General features: G+C 36.0%; 1 protein-coding gene across 2 annotated transcripts in view; it reads right to left on the bottom strand.

The window, feature by feature from the left end:
• Positions 1-26,956, bottom strand: part of Usp32 (Ubiquitin specific protease 32) — a 216,072-nt gene that overhangs the window by 92,178 nt on the left and 96,938 nt on the right. For both annotated transcript variants that reach the window (XM_089095543.1, XM_089095544.1), the window contains exons 15-16: positions 12,507-12,612; positions 6,754-6,927 (exon numbers count right to left, since the gene is read on the bottom strand). In XM_089095543.1, the coding sequence (XP_088951669.1) occupies positions 6,754-6,927; positions 12,507-12,612 (280 nt within the window). The remainder of the gene's footprint in view (positions 1-6,753; positions 6,928-12,506; positions 12,613-26,956) is intronic.

Raw genomic sequence — 26,956 nt, 5'->3', positions numbered from 1 at the left:
TACTTACTACCACTACAATTCACTTCAACATCAAGCCTCCTGAGGTCAACACAGCTGTACAAGTGTCTTTTCTACCCCAATCTTTCTAAAACTTTACTATCTGCCCCTCCCACATAATTTCAATGTCTTTTTAGTTCTTTGCTACAGCCTTCTCCCACCTCTTTTGGGGTGAACCGTTTTATGTTTGGCACAATCTTCGGCACAATCTGTCATCGTTCTTCCATACATCATGCATAATGTAAAATAAATCTAAAATGCACAATCTGAAAATAATCACAATCCTTCATCTGTAAAACATGGCGTAGCCATTTAAACATTTCTTAAATTATAGCCCTAGTGTTATAGATTCTCTTTGTGCCATGGCCTTTCCTAACTAGTTGACCCCAACACTAGGATAATTGTAAATACCCTAGTTGAATCCTTGTTAGCTTCCGAGAAAGAGATGTTGCAACTATGGTTGGGACAAAAGGATCGCCCTTACTTAGGCCTCAACCTTAGTTGAAATATCTCTTTCTCAGGAGCAAATATGGGGTAACCAAGATAGTTACAACTAGGTGAATATTCCGCTGAGCCTTGAATGAGGAAGAACTAGGTTATTTCTTGATTATGTTTATTGTCTTAAGGAAAGCAAAAAAGAATATGGATCGACTAAGGGTTGGCAGAAAAACATTAACACATAATAATTAAACAACAATTTTTTTTAAAACAACAAATTTATTTTACTTACTAATAATCACAAAGTAAATTATATATAAACACAACCGCCTGGGGAAGGCTCGAAAAACCTGATGATGGACGGCTGGAATCCTCTAATTGTCAACTAGTAGCAAAAATCATTTACAAAAACAAACAAAGTCATTAAAACTTACAATCGAAGCAATCTAGTCCGTCCCAAAGTGCCGGTAAAAGTAAACTTATAATTAGCCAGTGCTAAAGGTTACAAAAGCTAAAGGCGCTCTTTTACTCTTTTTCACAGCTTTTATACTTTATTCCCCAACCGTAAAGTTGGACTTTGACCACAACATTTTCCCACAATTTTCCCGGTATTTGTCTTTATCTAACGTGAATGTTCTGCTTCTAGTTCTCTTACACAAGAGCTTCTTTTATTGTTTTTATCGGATGTAAATGTAGTTTCAAGGGACAACTGACTATTTAATATAATGATCCTATTTGTTACTCTCGAAAGTGGAATCGAAACAAATTTGTAGCAGTCTACTGTTTGGTATGCGGTCAGTCAAATGAGTAACTAAAAATATCCTTAAAAGTTCCTTTAGAAAACATTTAGTGCATCTTCCTCAGTCTTTCGAAGTGCCCAAGTTTCAGAGCCACACATGACCAGTATTAGCCTATAACAGTGGCTTCCAATAGTCTAATTTTAGTTCAAAGACTTATCTTCCTATTCTTCTAAACTTTTTGCAACTCCACAGAAAATCCTACACCTTGGCTATTCTGTTTTTCACATCTCCATATCCAGTCAATCCATCTCCATCTTTCACATCTCCAGTCAATCCACCTTCATTACAAATTCTTATATCTGATGTCCTAACTTTTCTTCTTCATTCCCAACTATTTCTAGTCTAAGCGACTTAGACTACTTAAAATAAAATTGCGCCCTCAAAACCTCCAAGAATTCATTCATTGTGCAACATTTTTATCTAGAACACTCAAAACATCTCTAGGAGAACTATACGAGTTAACCGCAATAAAAAAAAATCACAAAGAAAACTTTTTAAACTCATATTAAGTTTAAGAGCACTATGCTAATTACTTACCTATAGTTACATATGGTATATGGTATTTATTAACATTAAAAGCCTTTATGGACCATGGCTAATACAAAAGTAAACATCATAAAGATTAAAATCAAAGACACACCCATAGATCCAAATTAAATTACTAATTACCTGAATTGTATCCCCCCCCCCACACACACGCACTACTGCAGATCGTAAAATGGTAAAATATTAACCGTTCGATCTTGTCCTAGCTTTGTCTCAGGGATACCCCTTATGGCCATCAGTGGTTATTAAGACCAAGACCAAAAAAATCAAGCTAGAAATCTAGTCTTTTGCTACGATACCCACTTCGACCATTATATAGCTGAAGCGCATGCCACAACTGGAATGCCCACTTTAAAGAAGCTTGTACAAAGACAGATAAAGATGTAAATAAGACTTTTGAAGAGCAGCGCTTATTCCCTGATATTTCAATAACTTCTGAGTAGAGCCTACTTATCACTACCCATTAAAACTAAAGCAAAAGCCAGTCTAGCGCCGTCAACTCCAACTACCGCAGCAGCATTAACTGTAAGTTTAATAATAAATGAAATTCAAGAGGAACTAATAAACACAAAGTCCAATCTAATGAAGGACATTTCTTGCGTCGTGTCAGACACAGTGAAAGGTCGCCGAGCTTTGAAAATTATTAGCGAAGATATTGTGAACGAAGTTTATAATTCCATTTCCCTTGAATGTAGTGCCAAATTTGAACAAATTTGAAATAAAGCTTCAAAGACTTTATAATGCAGTGAATTTGCTAAAAACAAAAATTCTAAAATAGAAGAGGGTTGACCAACTTGAGCAGGACACATTACTTGATACCCTGAATTTCTACGGTATGAAACCAAACCCCAACGTGGAATTGATGGGTAATCCTAATGAAGGGATAATACAAATCACGGGCTTGCAAGATTTCCAAGAAATGGACTACTTGAAGGCTAATCGATTCCGGATGCCTGCAACTCAAACTAAGAATTTGAAAATTGCCCTCGTCCTAATAAAATTTTAAAACTTGGATATTGCTCGAAAAGCCTTTGCAGCGAAAAGTAAGCTGGCCAAGTCAGGTTTATTTGTGTCTGAAATTTTAGTTTTAAATTTATTAATTTAATTATAGTTATAATTCAATATTATAATTATAATTTCAATAAATATAATTATAATTTCAATAAATTATTGCAATTTTAGTTTTAATAATTTATAAGCTTTAAAATTTTAAAGGTTGGATATTGCTCGAAAAGCCTTTGCAGCGAAAAGTAAGCTGGCCAAGTCAGGTTTATTTGTGTCTGAAATTTTAGTTTTAAATTTATTAATTTAATTATAGTTATAATTCAATATTATAATTATAATTTAAATAAATATAATTATAATTTCAATAAATTATTGAAATTTTAGTTTTAATAATTTATAAGCTTTAAAATTTTAAAGGTTGGATATTGCTCGAAAAGTCTTTGCAGGGAAAAGTAAGCTGGCCAAGTCAGGTTTATTTGAGTCTGAAATTTTAGTTTTAAATTTATTAATTTAATTATAGTTATAATTCAATATTATAATTATAATTTAAATAAATATAATTATAATTTCAATAAATTATTGAAATTTTAGTTTTAATAATTTATAAGCTTTAAAAGTTTAAAGCTTGGATATTGCACGAAAAGTCTTTGCAGCGAAAAGTAAGCTGGCTAAGTCAGCTTTATTTGTGACTGAAAACCTTACTAAAAAGCGACGCGATCTATTAAGTGTGGCTCGTAGCACCTTTGTCCCAAGAAGTATTTGGTCTGATAATGGACAAATTCTAGCCAAAATTCCGGGTGAAACTCGTACACGTAAAATAAGTTATTTGGATGAATGTATTGGTATGTGACTTGTTACTATTTTTCTTGATTTGTAAATGCCTTCCTCGGGTCATTACTGATCAGTGTGTTTTTTCCCCATTTTCTTTTTCATTTTATTTCATTTTTTTGGCTTTATTTATTAATTTCATTTCATTTTTTTTCGCGTTCATGGCTCATCCAATAGCTGTGAAATTAGTTATATATCTATATATAATCCTTTGGCAATTTTTCCTTTTGTATGAAATTAAGTAAGTTTGTTAGTTCATCTGCTGACTTGGATAGACTCCAAGTAAAACCTGCTTTCGTGAACATTTTAAGCGATCTTTGTGAACTTGAAAATAATCCTTTTGATGTAATTAGTGTAGTAAATAATTCTGTGGGCCAGGCTAATCAAAATCCGATTAATAAAAGCCCTATTTGTAATAGTAAGTATGTTTCAGATTTGGGAGGAGAGGAGGTCATCAAAGGCAATTATTCTTTTACTGCACTCGAACATAACATTCAGGGTCTCTCCTCGTCAATAAATAGTTTAACGGACGGACGGACAAATGGTTTCGGACGGACAGCCTGATTCTGTTGGTTTATGTGAGACGTTTTTGGATTCTGGCAATGAAATGCTATTAGATATCCCTTGTTACAAGATGGAACATAAACACCGATGCAGCATGGCTAAAGGAGGTCTTGCCATGTATATATCTTGTAATTTACAGTATTGCTTGCGGGATGACTTATCAAAGAAATGGCCAATCAGAGCCTCGATTAAACATGGAAAATTTGTTTGACTCGGTAATTGTATGGCTTGATGCTAATTATCTTACCCTAAATTTTTCTAAGTCCAGTTTTTTAATTTGTTCCCTTGTTTCTCAGGTTTATCCCCAGTTTTCTAAAATTCACCAGCCAAATGGAATATCATAGATCTAATGATCGATATGTTCGTTATTTGGGTATTCTCGTTGATGAAAACCTGTCTTTCGAGCGTCACATTGATTTGATTAAAATGAAGATACGCAGGAGTCTTGATATTTTAAGAAAGCTTAAACATACTTTTCCTGGATCAGTTTTGAAAATCGTTTTTCACTGCTTGATCCAATCTTAAGTTTCTTACTGTTCAATTGTATGGATGCCAGCCTTTCCTTTTCTGTAAAAACCACTTTCTAAGGTTAACAGTAAAGCTAGAAACCTCAATCAGGAAACTAATCGTTCAGGAGTTATCCCTTTACTCGATCTCGAATGACTGTATATTCTTTCGTGTGCATGTTCTACTTTTTCTCATCTTCATGGTGACCTACCCTAGCCCCTAGATGTTCCACCATCTTTTACCTATGTTCGAAATAATTATCATATTCGCAATACAAAACCGTATATTCAAATTCCTTTAATTGCGAGTCATATTGTATGGAATAAGTTGTCTGAATCAGCTCGAAGATGCCGCTCATTCAGTTTGTTGAAAAAATTTGTTAAAATTCTTTGGCTTCTAAGAAGCTCTTTATGGATAGATAGATATTTATTGCAACAAAAGCCACTTTGTGCCATGGCAAAAAAAAAAACAACAAATAAAACAAAATGACACCAAACGATACTAACACACATAACAAGGTAGACAATAATAAAAATGAAAAAGCATAACAATTGCAAAAAGAAAACAAACATTATAAGGCACCTAATACCATAAAACTAACATAATTACACAAAATGTACAGACATGATCAATATATTTTAAATGGCCTAAAGCTACATGGATCATGGCTAAAAAAAAGAAAAAGAAAATACTTTAAGCACACCATATAAAATAATATTCAACATTCTTTTCTTGTCCCGCCTATCGTCCACCCTCCAAAAATCTCTCTCTGTGCTGCATGGCTACCCGCGCGTACCTCCCCACACTCTAAGTATCCACTTTACACTTATTTTTTAAAATTCCGACCATCTAATCCTTCCCATTTACCCCAATCCCAAAAATTTCCTCCCTCAAAACCTTCAACTCCTTACAATTGCACATAAAGTGCTCTAAGTCATCATTTTCTCTGCACATCGGGCAAAAATACGGACCCTTCTGCGACCTAAACCTCCCCAAATACTTCCTTCTTTCACCGAAAGGCATAAAATACCCCTTATTGAGATGACCCACCTTATACCCTCCCCCTGGAGTCCCACTTTAAAATAATATTCCCCCCCATGCCTCCTTTACCTCCACGTACACACCTAGAGACGCTGCCACGGTCTGACCAGCCTGCAAAAAACTGGATCTCCTGCTCTTGCAGTACAATCTTTACCTCTCTTGCACGGATTCTACTTCTCCTCCTATGCCTATCCCCTGATTCCAAATTCCTGACATCCCACAACTATTCAATATTTTCTTGATTTGATTTGGCCATGAATATCACTTATCATTTCTCTTTATGCTACCTTAACTAATCTATCCTCAGACAATGATGTTATCCTTTCCCAAAACTTAACCATTTTTACTAGTCTCTTAACCTAAGGGTATCTAGGCTATTATCTCCTCTTACTACTAGACTATTAAACTTATCATTTAAACCTAACAATCTATTAAAGTACCTAAGTTGAATCCTTTCTAACGCCATTCCTTTCTCACACCCCCATAATTCTGATCCATAATGTACTACTGAAATCAACCTTCCTCAAAATAATTCTCCCCTGCAGCTTAATATCATTTAGGCCTAATTCTTTAATACTATTTGTTTATTTATCTTATATATTTTTATTTTATAGGAGTCTATTTAATTCACTTAATTAATTTAGTCTATTCAATCTATATAGTTTTGCGTTCTTTACTATTTATTATTTATATTATTTTTTCTCTTCTCCTTTTTGCTCTTCTCTCTGTGAGAAAGTGATAATTTTTTTTTCTCTGAGTAAGTTAATCGTTTGTCTTCCTCCTTCTTTAAAGGCCAATGAACCTTTGGGGCGAATATTAAAATGTATCATAGTATGTGTATCCGGGTCGCAGCGTTAGCTAGCAACCTAGTAAGAGACGATTACATCCAATACTAAAAAATATAATTTAATAATGAATCAATGTTATCTTATTTTATAAACTTTAACCAACTTATAACTCCCCATAATTACTTTATTTTTTTCAAACTGAATATTTTTGAAATTTTATATAACTAAATAGCACCTACCTCCGTTGCTACTTCTTCATCAGGCCGTCCGTCAGAATCTTTTAGCTCAACATAAGGCTTTTCCGTGATCCGGTTGAGGTCTTCATGAAGGCCGTCTAACAAGAAAGCCAACAACTCTTGCGCATCGTGCTGCTGGCAATCACCAAATCTAGGGGCGTACTTGTAAATAGTATCCTAAAAAGAGACTTTTAAATAGGTTGGAGTGGGTTCCATGGTTCCAGGCACTCTATAGAGCACAAATCTTAGAATACTAAGGGCAGTGAAATGAAATATAATTTTTTGAATCGTTTTAGTGGAAACTTGCACAAACATACGCATCTTGTTTGAAAAAAATTGGAAAAAGTCAGGAACTCAGTTTTGAATGAAAGTGAACTACATACGCAGTTTTGGTAGCATCAGGCTCACAATAAAAAAAAAAGAAACCTAGGGGAAAAATAAGCTAATAATTATGACAACCAACAGCTGTACGAAGGTGCAGCTTTTCTTCGAGGGTTTAGTTGTCTTAGGGAATCAGCAGAATATTATTGTTAGAATTTTTAACGACGAATTTAACTAATCAGTTTTGCTTATTTTGTATTCGAAGCTCAATATGGCAACTCTGACAAAAATTTGGTACTGCTAGAAAAAATTCATAATATGAGACAACTAAATGAAAAACCTTCGAAAATTGCGGTTTTGACGTATGAATAGTACTAAGATGGGTCCAAGGGACAAAAGCGGTTTTTATTTAGATGTCCTTGGTACTTATGCTCTAATAGCTCTATGCCTCTACAATCCACTCTTGATGAAATTCCATGGTGCAACTGAGAGCCATCAAATCATGAAACATATTTGTAAATTGCCCAAAAGTGGATGAGAAACTTGAAAAAGCTGGTTCCATTGGTTTTAGGTATCCTTTAGAGCACCAATATTTAAATTATTACGGAATAACAGTAATGCCAAGAGATTCTACCAACGAGTTTCAAGAAACTTTTTTCATTCTTTAAAAACATGCAATCCTTTTAGAAAAAGGAGTTTCTTAGCGGGTTTGAACTCCATCTTGCTCTGGATCATCTTCAAGCTTATTGTGTTTGGGAGTACGGTGTTTCCAAATCAAGACGGTCGTTTTGCTTTCTGCGTGGGATTGCATCCGTTTCAAGTTCATGCATCATGACGTTCCAACGGCGCGTCAAAATATCTCAACTGAATCATTGAAAAGCGCACCAATTAAAAAAAAATAAAATAAAAAAATAAACAGCTTTCTGCCCAAATCCGTTGTTTCTAGTTTGGCCTAGCGTGTTTTAATATATAAAATAAACCAAACTGACATAAACCGTTGTACGTTTTCAATGCATTCACTGTGTGTGAAGTGTATTGTGTAAGAAGAAACACAGCAGTATAACAACATAAATGGTTGTACGTTTTTGATGTATTCACAGTGTGAGAAGAAGAAAGGCAGCTGCATAAACTCAAGGTTATAAGTCGTCACTTTGATGACATAATTTTGATAGAAAATGCAAAATTCGATTCGATTCAATGCAACAGTGTAATTTACTTAACCAATAACTATAAGTTTTAAAATGGTAGTGGAACTTCCTTTGGCAATATTTTTCCATCACGTTTAACTTAGCATTTAGATCAAGATTTTTTACCAAAAAAAACTGAGAAAATATCTTTTTTGCATCTCTTTCTAGTATAACATGAAACGGGAAGGTAAGGTTCTCATAAACTTAAGTTACAAAGATGATTTGAGCGTCTTAGATGAGAAGAATGAATGTCTAGAGATTTTGTGATTTCAGATTTCAAAAATTAAATGTATAGAAAACAAAGTACTAGAAAATAAACCACACTATGAGTGTTGATAGATTGTCTCCCCCCCCCCCATTTATGCTACACACTTCGATGAACGTGCCAGGTCTAACGCTCGTTTCTACACCAGGTCTTGCTGAACTAGAGCGATGCCAAGAAACTAATTGAAGCATGAATAAATGAAGCAAGATGGCTACCTGGGATTTAATTAAACACTGGCTCTCATTTGGACGGGGCCAGCTGTGTGATTGCAAGCTCAGCCAGAAGCAACCCACCTCCAAATGGGGATATGGAGATATCTGGGGGAAAAACAAACGTCGGATGATTTGTCCCAAATCCAGCATTACACTCCCAGCCGGAGACTGAGAACCAAGATTTCACTACCTGCGCTACGCGGACAATTGGCCTGCATTCTAAAATTTGTTCTATTTTTTGCCATTAACAGCTTTGAAATCAGATTTCTTATTGGTGGCCCATACAGATTTCAATAAAGTATGAACCACGCCCATTTTCACCAAATAAGAATATATATTTATTAAAGGATTTTTATCAGGTTTTCTCCTTTTTCTAGGCTGTGCACTTTCTGCAGCGTACCTTCTGTGGCTGATTGAAAATACTGATAGTGTTTGTTACCCGCAAAGGAATGACACTTGAAGAATTGAAATATCCACTTTTCTAAAGACTTTAGTTCTTCTTTTAAAAGAGAGTATACTGAGGAGGAGTATACATGAGGGGGATTGCAAAACCTCAGATTTAGGGTTTTCAGCATGAATATTATAAACGTACCCTTTTCATGCTTCCCAGGCTTTTAACTCCAGATATGGCAACTGAAGGTTACATTTTGGTTCTATATGGCACTTTTTGATGATGTTGCCAAATCTAATTAATAAAAAGCACACATATATAAACATTAGCTTTACAATGGTCTCTTAAGCAGTTCTCATTGATGTTCTAGTGCCCCTCTAGTGCCCCGAGTGGGAGCTACTGAGTTATAATTATTTTTCTTCACGCTATCCCAGAAACCTCATCCCAATTTGAATGAACGAGGGACCTTGATTTAACGCAATAAAAAGTTTTTCTATTTTTATTTTCTATGTTTAAGAAAATAAAATTTTATATTTTTGCATAAGGGCTACATTTTATAGCCATAGCACTTACCTTTTATATCTTACCTCTAGATGCAACATTAAAATTACAATATTTTTCAAAAAGACCGCAAGTCTTTTTTCCGGTTCGTTTATGTTTAAACCTAACTACTTATGTTATACTAATCTTAAAGTGATTCTTCTATTTAATGTGCGGCCCGCAATCGGATCTAGAGGAGCTTTGCTTCATGCTACATACACCTACTATATTGGGATATTGGGACGCCTCCCTATGGTATAAATAGACTATTACTACAATAATGGGATGGAGGCTCAAACAAATCCCCGAGAAACATGTAAAATTCAAATGCCAAGTAGGACATAAGCCTTTCAACAATTAACAACTCATTCATTTGTAGGAACTTCTTTGGCTATTATTAAATTATTCCTTGATAGATTCAGCTTGTTTTATTCGTAGTAAATAACATGCTTTTTTAAGATGTTCTAGTGCCCCACTAGTAACGCGAATGGGAGCTACTGAGTTCTAATTCGTTGTCTTCGCACTACCCCAGAAACCTCAAACCAATTTGAATGAACGAGCGACCTGGGTTCAACGCAATATTAAGTTTTTCTATTTTTTTTTTGAAAATTTCCAAAATTTTCTAAAGACTTTAGTTCTTCTTTTAAGGAAGAGTATACATGAGAGGGATTAGAGCATACAGGGCGAGGTATATAGGGGGAAATTCCTGGTCCTGCTGCAAGTAAAATAAAGTAAAATGCATTGAACCAATCTGCTTTTTCATCATACAAACAACAAACAGGATGACACCTGTGTGACGAAATCTTAAAGACACAGAATTGTACAAAAAACAAATGGATATTTCGGCTATATGTGTAATGGTCGGTTCCAGCAGAACAAAAATGTTGAATTCTAGACTATTTTAGTATACGAGCCTCAACAATTCAACGAAAATGTCGAATTTAGATAGGAGCTACTTTAGTATAGGAATCATTTAGGAGCTTGCTGGGTGTTGACTGACACCAAAGTAATTATCAGCTAGTTGCCCATCTTTTGACCTTCAAATTTTCAACTTATTGACCTTTAAAATGTTTTCATGCTTCTTACGTAATTCCTCTACCAAACTGTGTTAACCGGCCATTAAATTAATTACGCAGTTACCACCCCTTCCTGTACTTCCTGTACAACCTTTTGCCATCTTAACTCTTAAAAATAGTCAGATGTCTAGGAGAGGCTAGACCGCTTACCCACCACTCAGCTATACTATGTTACCTTGCCCATCCTCCGATAATATTATCTGGCTTTACAGTCCAAGATCAGCGATAAGTAACTTAATGGTGCTTATTTTGCCAACATTGCTCCTGTACTAGGCTCCTATAGGAGGCACATATTGATAGGAGCCATTAGCGTAAAAGCCATTTTATACACAGCTCAGTCGCTAGAGCCACAACCCTAAAACCCCTACGAAGGGAGGGCTTCTACGATGGAGATGGCTCTAAAAAACTTTTTAGAGATCATAATTACTTACTTTTGGAAAATCACGCAGAAAAAAAAAATCATCGGAACACAACGTCGCTAGAGGCCAAAACAGCAGCACACAGATTTGTCATTTTTCTGGCTATATTTACCCGCTATATTCTGGTTATATTTACGCCGCTAAAGGCCAACACAGCAGCACAAAGATGTGTTATTTTTCTGGCTATATTTACCCGCTATATTCTGGCTATATTTACGCCGCTAGAGGCCAACACAGCAGCACACAGATGTGTCATTTTTCTGGCTTTATTTACCCACTATATTCTGGGTATATTTACGCCGTTAAAGGCCAATACAGCAACACACAGATGTGTCATTTTTCTGGCTATATTTACCCGCTATATTCTGGCTATATTTACGCCGCTAGAAGCCAACACAACAGCACACAGATGTGTCATTTTTCTGGATATATTTACCCGCTATATTCTGGCTATATTTACGCCGCTAGAGGCCAACATAGCAGCACACAGATGCGTCATATTTCTGGATATATTTACCCGCTATATTCTGGCTATATTTACGCCACTAGAGGCCAACACAGCATCACAGAGATGTGTCTTTTTCTGGATATATTTACCCGCTATATTCTGGCTACATTTACGCCGCTAAAGGCCAACACAGCAGCACACAGATCTGTCATTTTTCTGGCTATATTTACCCGCTATATTCTGGGTATATTTACGCCACTAGAGGACAACACAGCAGCACACAGATGTGTCATTTTTCTGGCTTTATTTACCCGCTATATTCTGGCTATATTTACGCCGCTAGAGGCCAACACAGCAGCACACACATGCGTCATTTTTATGGCTATATTTACCCGCTATATTCTGGCTATATTTACGCCGCTAGAGGCCAACACAGCAGCACACAGATGTGTCATTTATCTGGCTATATTTATCCGCTATATTCTGGCTATATTTACGCCGCTAGAGCCCAACACAGCAGCACAAAGATGTGTCATTTTTCTGGCTATATTTACCTCAACAACCTAGGGATATTATTATAGTTTGAAATTTAGGTCCACTGACGATAATTATCGTTTGTACTATAAAAAATTTGAGACATTTTCCTTTTCCATTGCACGTCTGGGAAATACTGTCACTATTTATTTCGTTATTTTTATTTCTCTGTTTTCCACAAAAAACAAAACAAAAACAAAACTTGGCACCTACGATCTCGGACATTTTACATTGGTTCGATAAAAATAAATACAACCAACTAAACATCAAGTAAAAAATGAATTATTAAGAAGTTAATAATAACTATCAATATATAAATAAGTAAACTGAAATAAACTTAATAAACATTCCTCAAATACTTACTCGTAGCATTCCAGGAGATATATTTTTCGATAAACCATCCCAGAGATTTTTCACTAACTGGCCATAGCTTAATGCCATCTGCCCTTTCATTCCTAAAGGATTAGTCCTATAAAAAAAAAGAAAGTGAAAAAAAGAGTGGAGGAGAAAGTAAAACGGAATTTGGAGCATTAAATTAGCAACTGAAATATTCATTAATATTTTATACAAAGGAACATTTAAACCGGTGTTGAACTTCTTTTTATATTTTTGTTTTGGAGACAACAACAAAGGAAAATAGACACATCGCTACACATTATGCAAGCAAAGAGACACACCGCTACACATTCTGCAAGCAGAACTCAGCCAAAAACGTATATTACATAAAAAACACTTGTGACTTTTCATAGGTAAAGGAAATTTGCTATAAAAGCTGCCATCTGTGGGACTCAAGTAAACATGTTTTTCCGTGCTAGATAGACCCCTGGCAATGGGTTCTGTTGTCGAGTTCAGAGAGCATAACGACCAGCCACACAGTTTGGTGCCGCACTGACTCAATGTAGTATTTTCCCTTACAAGAACTTGGAAGGAGTAAGTTAAGTTCGTTTTTGTCTGCATACAAGCAAACAAAAAAAAAGAAACAGGGAAAAAAAGAAAAGAAATCTGATGGGAGTCTTGAAAGCAAGTTCTGCTGGCATCATAAGAGGCAATCAACAGACAGATTTTGGGGGCCTGGTGACAGCAGGCCCCCAGTGGCCAGCCAACAGCCGAGTGGCCAGCCAAGCAATTTAGTGTCCCGCTGGTTGAATGTAATATTTTTGCTCATAATAAATTGAAAAAAAAAACGTAAAATAAGATTCTTTAAGCAAAAAAGAGGGAATTTTTATTATATACTAGGACATGAAACCAAAGACAATGGATACTAAAACTATTTCGCTACTGCAACACAGTTGTAAAGAGTCTTTTTTGGATAATACGATGTCAAATCTCTCCGTGGAAATAAAATTGAACTATTTTTCGTTACTTCGCCATCAAATACCTTTTCCAATGAGTAATAGATTCATGAAATAAGACCTAGAATCATCAGTGGAACAAATCAGCACATAAAAGTTGATTGTCGATCATTAAACTGTGAAGCAGTAAGAATTGTAAATCTGAAACCCAAGAACCCCAATCCGCCAAAAATCAGAATTTTTCAGCAGTGGCGTAGCTAGAGGGGACAAGCGGGGAAGGCAATCCCTGAGTGCTGTCTCTGAGGGGACAAAAAAATGAGTTTTTTTGTCAATATCACATCTATTGTTTTAGCAGTGATGATGGGGGGGGGGGACTAACATTCTCCCAGGGCACTGAAATTACTAGCTATGCTGCTGTTTTCAGCAAAAATTTTGACTTCTCACTCTAGATTATGTGCTTTCAATCCCGACTATCATTTGAGCAATATTTTGATAATGTAAATTGTCACAGGAATTACATATTTTATAATCCAGATTATAAATCAACGACCAGTTTTTCAATAGAAAATTCTCCTACGAAACCAACCATTCGATTCGTATTTCACTTGTTGAAATTTTTAAAATTGAATTTACTCCATCTAGGATGCGAACAGTTTTTACGAGGCATGTTTTTTAAGCTAAATTGTAATTGTAATGGCTAAATCGCCTTTTAATGTTGACAATTTTTGGCTGTTATTTATTTTATGAAAACAGTTTTGCTCTGAAAAATCCTTGCCTGCTGTCAGTGCTGTCGAGTGAGGCTAATTTACACTTTAGGGCAGATAAACTTTGATTTTGGCAAAAACAACTTTTAACTATTTATTTAACAAAAAGGATACAAGTAAAATGACGCTTTGTCAGTGTAGATTTTGAGGAATTTGGTAGTCAAAATATAACTGTGCACATCTTCTGATAACCAATCTCCCCTCCCCCCTCAAAAAAAATAAATACGAGGCGTGTTTTTAAGCAAGGTCCGTTTGAACATAAGTACATACTACTACTACTACTACTACTACTACTACTACTAACAACTCACCCCAGCACCAAGCCGCCTGAGGCCAACACAGCTAAGCACGCTCCTTCTCCACCCAAATCTATTCAAAGCCTCCCTTTTTACACCCATCCACGAGTTCCCATTTCCTTTAAATCTTTCTTTATGACGTCCTCCCACCCCAGACGGGGACGACCTGCATTCCGTTTAGCCCTTGACGGTTGGCCCAAAAGAACAATCTTCGGCAATCTGTCATCCTTCATCCGTTAAACGTGCCCTACCCCCCACGACCTTTCTTTCGTTATAGCCCCAGAGAGTGGTATCGAACCATATTTTTCGTATAGCCTATTATTTGAAATACGGCCAGTCAGCCGGGTACCCATAACCATCCTTAAGCAATTTCTCTGGAAAACATCTAGCAAATCTTCATCCGCTTTTCGGAGCGTTCATGCTTCAGAGCCATAGTTGACCACTGTCGTCACTGTAGCTTCTAATATTCTAATCTTGATTTGCAGACTTATCTTCCTATCCTTCGAAACTTTTTTTAACTGTGAAAAAACACCCTGAGCCTTGGCTATTCTACTTTTAACATCTTCACTGCTCCCACCATCTTTACTAATAATACTACCAAGTTAAGTGAAGCTGCCCACCTGAACAATCTTTTCATTGCCCAACGTCACCTTTTCATCTTCACTTATTCCTAGCCTTAGTGACTTAGTCTTCCTAACATTAATTTTCAAACCAATTCTAGCACCTTGAACTCGCAAAACCTCTAAAACTTCATTCATTCTTTTTGCTCACACTTTCATCTAGTATGCTTAAATCATCAGCGTAATCCAAGTCCAGGAGACTTTTTCCTAACCATTTGATTCCGTGGTCTCCCATTGCTTTTCTTGTGCTCCTTAAAACAAAGTCCATCAAAATAATCCATATAAAGGGGGATAGAACACAGCACTGCTTAACTCCTGATTTAATACGAAACCAGCTGCTAACCTTATTTCCTACCTTAACCGCAGCAGTGTTATTCTCGTACATAGCACTAACCACTTTAATGTATTTGTCTGGTATACCATACAAGGATAAAACCTTTACTAAAGCTCTTCTATCATCAGAATCGAACGCTTGCTCATAATCTATAAAACTGAGGACCAAAGGTGTCTGAAAACTCAAGTATTTCTCAATTATTAGCCTAAGAGTGAAAATTTGGTCGACACATCCTCTACTTTTTCTAAAACTGCAATGTTCTTCTCTTAAAACTGTGTCTGCGGCATCTCTCAGTCTGAAATGTATCATATTACTAATTAATTTGCTACCTACAGAGACAAGACTAATGCCTCGATAATTACCACACTCATTCTTATCACCTTTCTTATAAAGTGGCTTAAGTGAGGTTTCCCTAAAATCGTTAGGTATTTCCCCTTTTTCAAAAATCATATTTATAATCTTCAGTAACTTATTTCTAACCTCAGAGCCACCATATTTAAGAAACTCATTTACCACCTATAAGCACCTGGAGCCTTATTATTTTTTAATCCTTTTAGTACTGTTGCTAATTCCTCCTCACAAAACAAATCTTCCTTCACATCTAAGGTATCACAAAGTTTTTCATTTTCCTCTATATCTTTTCCTGCAACTCTATCTCGGTTAAGCAAATTCTCAAAATTTTCGGCCCATCTCTCTTTAGTTTTTTCCTTATAGCTAATTGCGGCCCCATTCCTATCTTTAACTGGGCCAAGTCCGGATTGACTACTCTCTCTCAATTTATTAAAATGCCAGTACAATATTTTACTATTATGCCGTCTAGCTGCATCTTCCAGATCCTCGGCAATTTTATCCATGGCCTCCACTTCACACCTCCTTAGTTCATATTTTGAAACTTTCTCCACTTTCGTTACATTCCTTTTGTTTTCATATGATCTATCACTCAGATAATTCTTGTACATGTTTTTTCTCCTTTCTATTAAACATGAAGCTTTTCACTAAAGTTCTTAGCTGCAGTTCTAGCTTTCTCCCCTAATACACCTTCAGCAACTTCACAAATTATTTTTCTAAAATTATTCCAACCATGTTCCACATTATCAAATTTTAAACTCTTGAGTTTAGTATTCAACTGTTCCTGGAAAGTTTCTCTCAAATTCTCATCCTAGAGTCCACCAACATCATAATTTCTCGGGAGGTGGTTACCCTTCCGATATTTCAGCTTTAAATTAACCCTTGACACTACTAGATGGTGATCTTTACTTTAACATCAATAACGGCACTCCTATATACCCTAGTATCTTGTATTGATCCTGCCAGTCTTCGGTTTACTATAACATAATCAATAAAGTTTGCCGTCTTACCATCACGTGAATACCATGTTAACTTATGAGCCATTTTATGACGAAACACCGTATTGGTTATAATTAGATTGTTATACCTACAAAATTGCAAAAGTCTGTATCCATTATTGTTTTCTTTTCCAACACCAAATTTACCTAGGCTAGGATACCATCTATCCCTATCTAAATCATAAAAATAAATTTATTTTCAGAAAGTAAATATGTTACTCTATTTGGCGGCATAGTTACCAAGTTTTTTTCTAACACTTATCGTGCCTCCCAACTAATTTTAAAGTAAACTCTTCGTAAAAACTTGCCGCCTCCAATAACCATGAGTTCAATTCCGTTTTAACGTCGTCGTCATCATTGTAAAGGTTAACACCGAGATGGCAACCGGTTGAACTGGAAACAAAACATGGGTTTTGCATATGTACCGTAAGTAATATGTGATATATTTAAAATATAAAATTGCTTCCAAATACTTCCGAATAAAATAAAATTGTTTCCTTCTAAAAATACTTCCGATATAAATTAAACTCCCCTCTTGAGTTTAAATCCCGTTTCAAACTTGAGTCTAAATTCTTAATCAACAAAAAAAAACCGCCTCTTATGCTCAGCCAAAACATCCCTTTAAAGTACAACAAAAACGGATGAATATATTCGCAAGAGAACTTGATACTTGTTGAATTCCCGAATACTTTGTAAAGCTTCGCATGCATTTCACACTTTTTGTTTTACAGACCGACAGATGTGAAACGTGGAAAAATCTAACGGTTGATGACGGTATTAATCAAAGAAGATAGTTTGAATTTCGCGAAAATACTTGACAAAAAATCCCGAGACAGTGTTTTATACAAAGTAGTTTCAAGTAGCATAGGAAGTGTCAAGTTATTACAGGAATGTGAAAGTTTAATGACCAAAATATTGAAAATAAATTATTAGACGCTCAGTTAGCATAATGATTTTATTTTGTCAACATAATGACAAGGTAGCGGGCCCCTCCAAAGGAGTTGGGCCAATCGTGGAATAGTTCTTGGGGCGCAGAATCAGGACTGGAAATATATAGTGATGAAAAGTGTTTTTCGCGTGATATATTTATCTTTGCCTCTATTGTCGTCAATTGAAGTGAAGCCTTGCTCATATACATACATTATTGTACACCTGAAATGTAAGTTTCAATAAATCCATTACTTTTCTATTTGTGTTTGTTCTTATTATATGCCTGTATCTCACCGCATAGTAGATAACTAGTTCAATTGTACTCCATAGGCAGCGCTCCCATGGAATCTGATAACCCTACGAAGTATGATTATGCTCCTGGATTGACGGCTCTCCAGCCTAATCAATTACCCCACAAGGCCATTCTAATTTATTATTCAATCTATTTCATTTTCTTCCATAGGAAGTGGAGAGGTCACCCATTTACTTTACCCTCCATTATGCGTGGTCTAATCTTTAGCGGCACAAGGTAATCTTAGCGACACAAGTTTAAAATAGTAACGGCGTAATAAAACTTAACGGCACAAGTGGCGCAATCCATAGCGTTACAAGTGGTGCGGGTCTTTTCCATCCCTCCATTGTAGTTGGCGCAGTCATTAAGCGGCACAGGGCCTACAATCATTGAAATTCACGAACCAATAAAATTCCCCCGGCAGAACTGGTGAGATAAGAATTCCCCCGGTACAGTTTGGCGCGGTCGTAAATCTTGGAGGAAAACATGCGAACTAGTTATGCTGCAAACTTCTTAATATTAAATTTAAAACATTGGATAGATACAGACTTATAAGAAAAAGGCTTATAACCGCTAATCTATAATAGGAAACCCTTTTAGAATATCTTATAGGAGATACCAGTCTCCCCCAAATAGGTTAAGTGAAAAATAAATTTATTGTGAGTGGATATTTAAACCAACTTCACAATTTAAATATTTTAAAACGCAAAGATGGCAGAAGAATTAAGTGAACTATTAATTGCGCAAAAGTTGGTCACGAAAAATGTAGAAGTATCAAAATCCATTCCGCAATATGATGGACAATCAGATGTCGACGAGTTTAATATCCAATTGGCCAAATTCATAGAATTAAAAAAAAACAGAGCTAAAAACTTTAGTAAGTATGCTCTTCCTAAGATTAAGAGAGCAGGCCTTAACGTTCCTAAAGCAAATTGAAAATACTGTAGGAGATGATGACAGTTTGCCAATAAACACAATAGACAAATTGTTAACGGCATTCAAAGATAGATTTATCGAAACTAGTTCAACTAATAAATTAAAACACGGAACGGTATGCTTTGATCATACACAGAATGTGAGAGAATATTTACACAATATACGAATCTCAGTAGAAGCAAAATTCGGAAAAGGTTCAGGGGAATTGTACGAAAAAATCATACTACATGCTTTTTTGCAAGGGTTTTCCCCAAAATTATATAGAATGGTAATATCCAAAAACATCCAAACGTTGGATCTTGCAGTTCAGGAGGTGGGACGAATGATCGAAATTGAAACGATCGTGGCAAACCACAGTAAAACAAAAATAAATAGCCTAGGTGAATCGACCGCAAGGCTAGCCTCCCTTGAAGGTCAGGCTTCTCCAAATTTCTTTTCAAGGGATAATTCCCCAGTGCCACAAAGAAATAGAACGCAAGAACCCACTAGGCAGAAAACAGTACGTTTTCAGCCCATTAAACCAATCAATTATGGGAATAGTACTGCAATAGTAAGATGCTATAATTGTAATCGACCTGGGCATATCGCGAGAGAGTGCCGCCTTAGGATGAGAAGCATAACGGCACCAGGGAATGCCGTCGGTAATACACAATATTATGGCAACCATTTGTTTGGGAGAACAAATCTTAGCGCCAGTGGTGCACAAGGCTACAGCCAGGGAAGACTGCGCCCACCAGTACCTTACAATACGTACCAATAAAATTTGTATAACCCTCCCCCCAATAGACAAAATAATTATCGCTTCGAAAACCCAAATACTCGTCAAAGCCAATAAGGTGCAAGAAAAGTATATAGAAATCCCGAAAATTTGCCGACGGGAAATGCACATTATTCAAGCCAACGGTATTTGCAGTCAGCGCCAGCACCCGGCACTGTCGCAAGAAATCCAAAATACCGTAATAATACATGACAAAATCGGCAAACAAATGTAAATCAATTAGCTAAAGATTCCATGGACATATATGAATCTCTGTTGCAGACACCGACGTATGAAATAAATCCGCAGGGAAACGTGTAAGGCCCCTCAGAAGAATAAATTGGACCCAGATGGGGCCCAGAATATTTTATAGGTCCAAACCAATAGTAGTACCGTCTTTTAGTGATAGTAATAATATGTTACCTATATTTAATGATTTTTGTGCGGCAAATGCTTACTTTAATTCACTAATTGACTCTGGTGCAACAGTTAATATCATAAACTCATGTGTATTTAATATGTTGCCTCCGAATATTAGGCGACAGAGGAATTTTAATAATCCCAACTCAACTAGCGTAACAGGGCATATATTGCAAGCGAAAGGTCCAATCCGCCTAAACGTAAAAAGGGATAATAGAATTTTTCCGACAAATTTTATAATATGCAAAAATTTTCCGTATGAAGCCATCATGGGCGCAAATTTGTTAAGGTCGAATAAGGTATTATTAGACGTAGCAAACGAAAGGCTCGTCTACCCGGCAAATACCCCTTCCGCTACTCTAAGAAATCGTAACAGAGGTTACGAAGAGAATGTAACAGTAAATAAAATTTCTGGAGGTATAATGTCACAATCTTTTGAACCTCATGTCTCGTTACAAAAAGGACGTGGCATAACCAGAAATTCGCTTTCTTATTCCGAGCGATATTGGAGAAGTGAAGCAAAATTAAATAATAAATGTGGTGAATCTGCAAAAATAAAAATAGGAGATATGCGACAGTATAGGTCAAACAAGATCAAGGAAATAGTGGAATTATGGAAAAAAGTAGTGAACCCCAATGCGGTTCAGGCGCAGCCAATGTTATTGGCGGATAGCGCCAGTCTAAATTTAATAGACAATGAAAATAAAGAAAAAAATTATGGATTCGCAATACGGAAAACAAAAGTCCCTCCCAAAACGATGCAAAGAATTCAAATATCACAGATGATTGAACCAGTGAATAGCAAATCCGAAATATGGCTCGCGATCCCGTCGAATGAAATTCCCGAAAAATCTGTTATGCAAAGAACAGATTATATCTTACGACAAAGGAGAAGGTTTTATTTGGGTAACTAATAACCATGAAAATGATACAATTACAATAAAAAAGGGAACATGTTTAGTTCAAATCCAAGTTATATCAGAGAATGATTTAGATAGGTGGGAAAATTCCAAAAGAAACCTAGCTAACGGCATTAAAACCTCAATTAACAAATACCCTCTAACTAAATCGCAATTTTAAAACAAATTTAATATGGATCATATCACTGAATTGGAACTAAGACAAAATTATGCGAATTATTATGGAATTTTAAAGATGTATTTTCTGTATCCGAAGATGACATTGGTCTGATACCGTTTTATGAACATTCAATTTTAACGACCGGTAATCCCGTCGCGAAATAGCCATATTGTATACCGTATAAGCATAAAGAGTGGTTAAAAAATAAAAATCATGAATTAGAAAAACATGATATTATGCGCCCCAGTATAAGTCCTCATTCAACACCAGTGATCTTGGTCCCAAAAAAAAATGGTGACCTGAGACTCGTAGTAGATTATAGAGCCCTTAACAAACAAGTAGTTAGTGATAAATTTCCTTTCCCACGAATAGACGAAATCCTTGACTCTATCTCAAGCAAAAATGAAATTTTTACTTCTCTAGATCTTACCCAAGGCTACCAGCAAGTGAAAATAGCCGAAAAAGATGTCTATAAAACTGCAATTTTTACAACCGAGTGTGGTTCATATGAATACTTAAGAGTACCTTTTGGACTTAAGACAAGTTCAAGCTCACTATGTAGACCCTTATTGCATCTATTAAGAGGATTAAAGGATATCATTCATTTTGTTGATGATGTCATATTAGTAGGAGAAAACGCTGAACAACACTTAGCAACACTAGCTAAAGTGTTTGAGAAATTCAAAGGAGGAAATTTGAAATGCCGGCCTGAAAAATAAAATTTATTTCAACCTAAAATTAAATTTTTAGGAGTAGTGGTGACGCAAGGAGAGATATCCCCAGACCCAGACAAAATAAAATGTGTTGAAAAACTCAAACCCCCTCGAACTATGAAAGAATTAAGAGGAATTTTAGGCCTTACTGGTTACTTTATAGAATTCGTGCGCAATTACGCCCAAATTGCGAAACCCCTCACGGAATTAACTAAAGGGAACTCCCAAAATGTTACCTGGCCCCAGAAGGCTCAAGCTTCCCTAGACCGTCTCAAAAAGGCACTCACTTCGGAACCATAATTATCGTTGCCTGATTTCGAGAAGGGACAATTTGTAGTTACAACTGATGCCAGTTCGAAGGGCATTGGAGCTATCTTATCCCAAATAATCCATGTAGAAAACCCTAATCCTCTAGAGGGAACGCCTAAACATAAAGTAATAGAAAAAGTTATATGTTATGCGAGCAGAACCTTATCAAAAGGCGAAAGTAGTTATTCCGCCACAAACTTAGAATTATTATCTATAATCCACCATTTGGACAAATTTAGACACTATTTAATTGGTAGAAAATTTATAGTACGATCAGACCATAAAAGCTTGCAGTACCTGCGCACTTTCAAAAACCCCACGGGAATTCTAGCTAGATGGATTATGAAAATTCAACATCTAGATTATGAATTTGAATATTTAAAAGGCAAACAAAATGCAACTTGTGACTTCTTGAGTAGATTCCCAGAAAATATCTCCGACGGAGTGTTTTCTGAAACCGAGAAACCGAGGACGCCGTCGGAAGCCGAGGAGAACGAAATTAACGCAATCAATACTAAGAATAAACATAAATATAAGAAAAACAAAGTCAAAGACACAGTAAAAGAAAATAAGGATAACCATTGTCCCTTGTCCGTGGAAAATATAAAAATAAATCAAAAAAAGGACGAAATGTGTTTAGCCCTTATTAATTATTTTGTGAATGATGATGCGTTACCAGATAAATTCAAAACTCTTAGAAAAGAAACCAATAATTTTTACTATGATCTTGATGAAGAAATATTATGTAGAATTATAACTACTGAGGCAAATAGAAACAAAAGTTCAATAATACCTGTATTACGCCAAAACTTAATAATACCTGCATTTGAAAATTTTCATTCAAATTTAGGTGGGCATTAAGAAATAATGAAGACCATTTATAAAGTAAGACAATATTTTCATGTGCCGTGGGGAGTAACAAAACTGAAAGAATTTGTAAATACATGCGAAGTGTGTAACTTAAGAAAAAAAACCCAAGCTTATCCTAACCCCCAATGGAAAAAGTCTCGGTAGCGATGTTCCCCTTCGATGTTGTCTCATTTGATTTATATGGAACCAGTCGAGGCTTACCTGTTTCCAACAGAGGCCATACTTGTATTCTTTCAGTTATAGATCACTTTTCTGGATTTACTTTTGCTAAAGCATTAGAATCAAGGCGCATACGCCACGAGTACAGCGTTAGCGAAATTATTTTTAAAGTTTGGCATTCCAAACAAGATTATAAGTGATAACGGAAGCAATTTTGTTTCAAAAGTAACAAGACTTAATGAGTTTTCTTAACATAGAGAAATTGGTGACGTCCCCTTATCATCCACAAGCTCGATATTGTCTCATTTGATTTATATGGAACCAGTGGAGGCTTACCTGTTTCCAACAGAGGCCATACTTGTATTCTAGGTAAAATAGAAAATAGGCATTAAATATTTCCGAATGTATTAAGTATTTATACAAAAGACAACAGGAACGACTGGGATCAATTCTTACCTTATTTAACTAACATAATTAATACTGCTTATTCAGAGACAACAAAAGAAAATCCATTTTATTTATTATTTGGTCGTGACTTCAGAATACCATATCAGAATATTGTTGAATCCCGACAATATTAGAATAACTCGGATAATTACAAACAAGAGTTCATAAATAGGATGAGGAAAACTGATAAAATAGTTAGGCAAGAGTTGGAAAAATGTAAAATAAGTCAAGAGCTAAGAAACCTACCCAAAGTCAAAGGGAACATAGATTTTAAGTTAGGAGATGCCATCTACCTAAAGAATGAGGCAAATGCGGAAGGCAAAAAACTCCAATAAATATTCTGGACCTTACAGAATAGTCAAAAAGTACGATAACAATCTTACTTTTAAAATGGTTAATCCCGACAATGGAAGAACCTACAAAGCATATGTTAGCCGAATAAAAAGAGCCAAATTCCCGGAAAGATGGGTATCGCGTCCCTCGTCTACCGAGTCGTCAGACGCAGAAGACGAGCCCCCTAAATCAAGACTGGCAGAGCTAAAACCCTTTAATTTCAAGCAAGACTATTACGAAATTTGAGGAATTTTTAGCTATGAAAAATTTAGTTATTCCCGCAAGAAAATTCCTAGTACAAGAGAGAATAAAACCGCCAAAAAGTCTAGAAAACTCATCATTAGAGAGCGCAGGAGAATTAGATTATACAATATCACCAAAAACACAATATTTCTCGGATAGAATTTCGACCCCTTGTCCCCCCAAAAGATTTCCAGACGATATTGTTTCCCCAGCAACCCAAATAGAGAGACCCCTGTCATTGCGGAAGGAATTGAACAGAGCGGTGGAAAGTCCGGGTATCATTGTAAAGAAAACTCCTCCCAAAGATTCAATTAAAACAAATCTGCGAGAAGCGATGGATTTAATAAATTTCCCCATAAAAACGAGGCAAAGTACGTTGCCTTAGAATCAATCTCCCAAGGACGTCCAGGAAGGACAATATCATGATATAACTGTGTCCAAGGTCAAGCCTAAACAATGGAATTCCTGGAGGGAAACACTAGTGCAAAAAATGCCCCATCCCCCTGAAGACATGGCATTTAAACAATGGCGCAACCCCGCAAAAACTTTTGATTCGTCTCAGAGCTCTCAAGAGTCTTTCAAATCTCCCGAGTTGAAAACTCAAGGCGAGGACTTAGAGAATAAACCCTCTACTTCCAGAGGAGCAGAAATTTACGAAGGAAGGGCAGGTGATACCTCAAAAACCCGAAGTGCCACTTCTAAAAGTTCTAATGCGGAATCATCGGAATCCAGTTCCGAAGAGTCTGACGGTGAATCAGACCACATGGTAGTTAAAGAAATAGGGAAATCAAAACCGACTTCAGCAGCCACGCACACGAAATAAACAAACTTAAAAGGGCAAGAAGTTTTGAAAAAACAATACAAAAAGTTTGATCTTATATCACTAGCAAAACCGAAAAAGAAAAAACCACAAGAAGTCGAAGAAAAAGTAACGACACAGTCAGGTAGAACGGTTAAAAAACCTGATAGATGGAATGACCCTTAGTCAGTACAGAATTATGATATTTTTAATGGATAGGCGTCATAAAGGAATAAAAATTTAAAAACTTTTAGATTACGAGTAAAAATCATACAACTATAAAAATGCTATAGAAAAATTTTGTTCAACATACATCAGTTCCCAAAACAAAGTCTAATTAATAAGTCACATTACATATAATTAATTTGAATAATTTCCTTAATATAAAAAGTCTACCCGTACCATTCCAGTACGATGTATCCAGTCCAACTGAAAGAAGCCGGGGTGTTGCCTGCCGGTTTGGAGTATGGTGGGCAATAATATTGAAGTTTTCCAAGCCATACTTCGAGCCGGTAGACTGACTCCCAAATCTCCCAATTCCAGGACAATTCCCAATTCCAAAGAACATTTCAAGTGAAGTTAAATTGAAAAATTGTGGAGGCACTGTTAACTATAAGAACAACCCAAAGGTCGAGCTAAGAGTTTTCATATAAATCACAATGTCTCATATTGAACTCTCCAAAGCAGTATTATCAACCGTAAAGCAATATAGTTTAATTCAAAATATAAGTGGCTAACGAGAAAGGCCTGATTTGGGAAGCTCGTGGTCGGCCGATGATGACAAGTAGTGTTTTAGGTCCTGTTTGGCACAATCTGCTTACTGGGTAGCTACCTTACGAGAATCAATTGTACCCCTACAAAAGTAAACTAATCAATTGAACAACCAAAAATATACCCAGTTATTGAGATTATTGACGGATTTTATGTCATGGGAAGTTTTTGTTCCGTCTCCCCTACCAATGGTGTTTTGTTCAGTTGGTTAGGGAGACTGTACCCAACCTCCTATGAGACTCAACTTATATTTCTACAAAGTGAACCATGGAAACCATCCCCTACTCAGTATTAAGTTGTGTAATCGAACTTAAATAGATGGACCACGTTTTGTGGGAAGTCTGGGGTGGAGTTCGCACTCAGACAGCGTTGGTTTGTTGCGGTCTAGCTCTACCTCGGATTTTCTACGAAAAAATCAACCCACGTTCTAACAAAGACTGATATTATCAAAAACGAAAATTACCAGTACAAAAGTGTTTAATTATGAACTGATCATTTTCAGATATCATGACAACAGAACAAAGGCCTATCCGTAAGGCGATAATTGATACTGAATTTATTACAATAACGAATGCGAAGGAAAACAGTATATATTCGGCAGCCATGTTGGTGGTTGACGAAAAAGGAAATCAGATATATGCGAAAGAATGGGATTTAACCTACAATCTTATCCCTGGGTAGTAATTTTTTTTGAAACGAATGAAAACACACCAAAGAAAAAGAGACGCCTATAAAAATAATAACAAGAAAAGTAAAAGAAGATTCTAAACTATAAACCTAACAAAAAAAAACAAGACCCAATAATTATAATCCCCATAGGAACCTCGATAGTAACAAATTATCTTAGTTTCAACCATAATGTATCAGTCGTTAAAATTAAAATCACACATTTCTAGATAAGCGCTGACCTCTGGCGATCTCTCGCGCGTATAGTCAATGCTGGCCCGGCGAAAAAACGGAAAGAGATAACTCACAAGGAATGGAACTAACTCCACTAGGTATAATATTAATTTATTAACGAAAAAATAACATGAAAAAATTTCCCAGTTGTCCGCAATTAAGTAAACCAGATTTAACATCAGAAACATTACGTTATGTCTCC

This window comes from Artemia sp. Qi Xiang Cuo, chromosome 10, assembly GCF_049724085.1.
Source record: "Artemia sp. Qi Xiang Cuo chromosome 10, ASM4972408v1, whole genome shotgun sequence".
Taxonomy (NCBI): domain Eukaryota; kingdom Metazoa; phylum Arthropoda; class Branchiopoda; order Anostraca; family Artemiidae; genus Artemia; species Artemia sp. Qi Xiang Cuo.
Note: the sequence above shows the minus strand (reverse complement) of the source record. Positions and strands in the feature narration are given on the sequence as shown.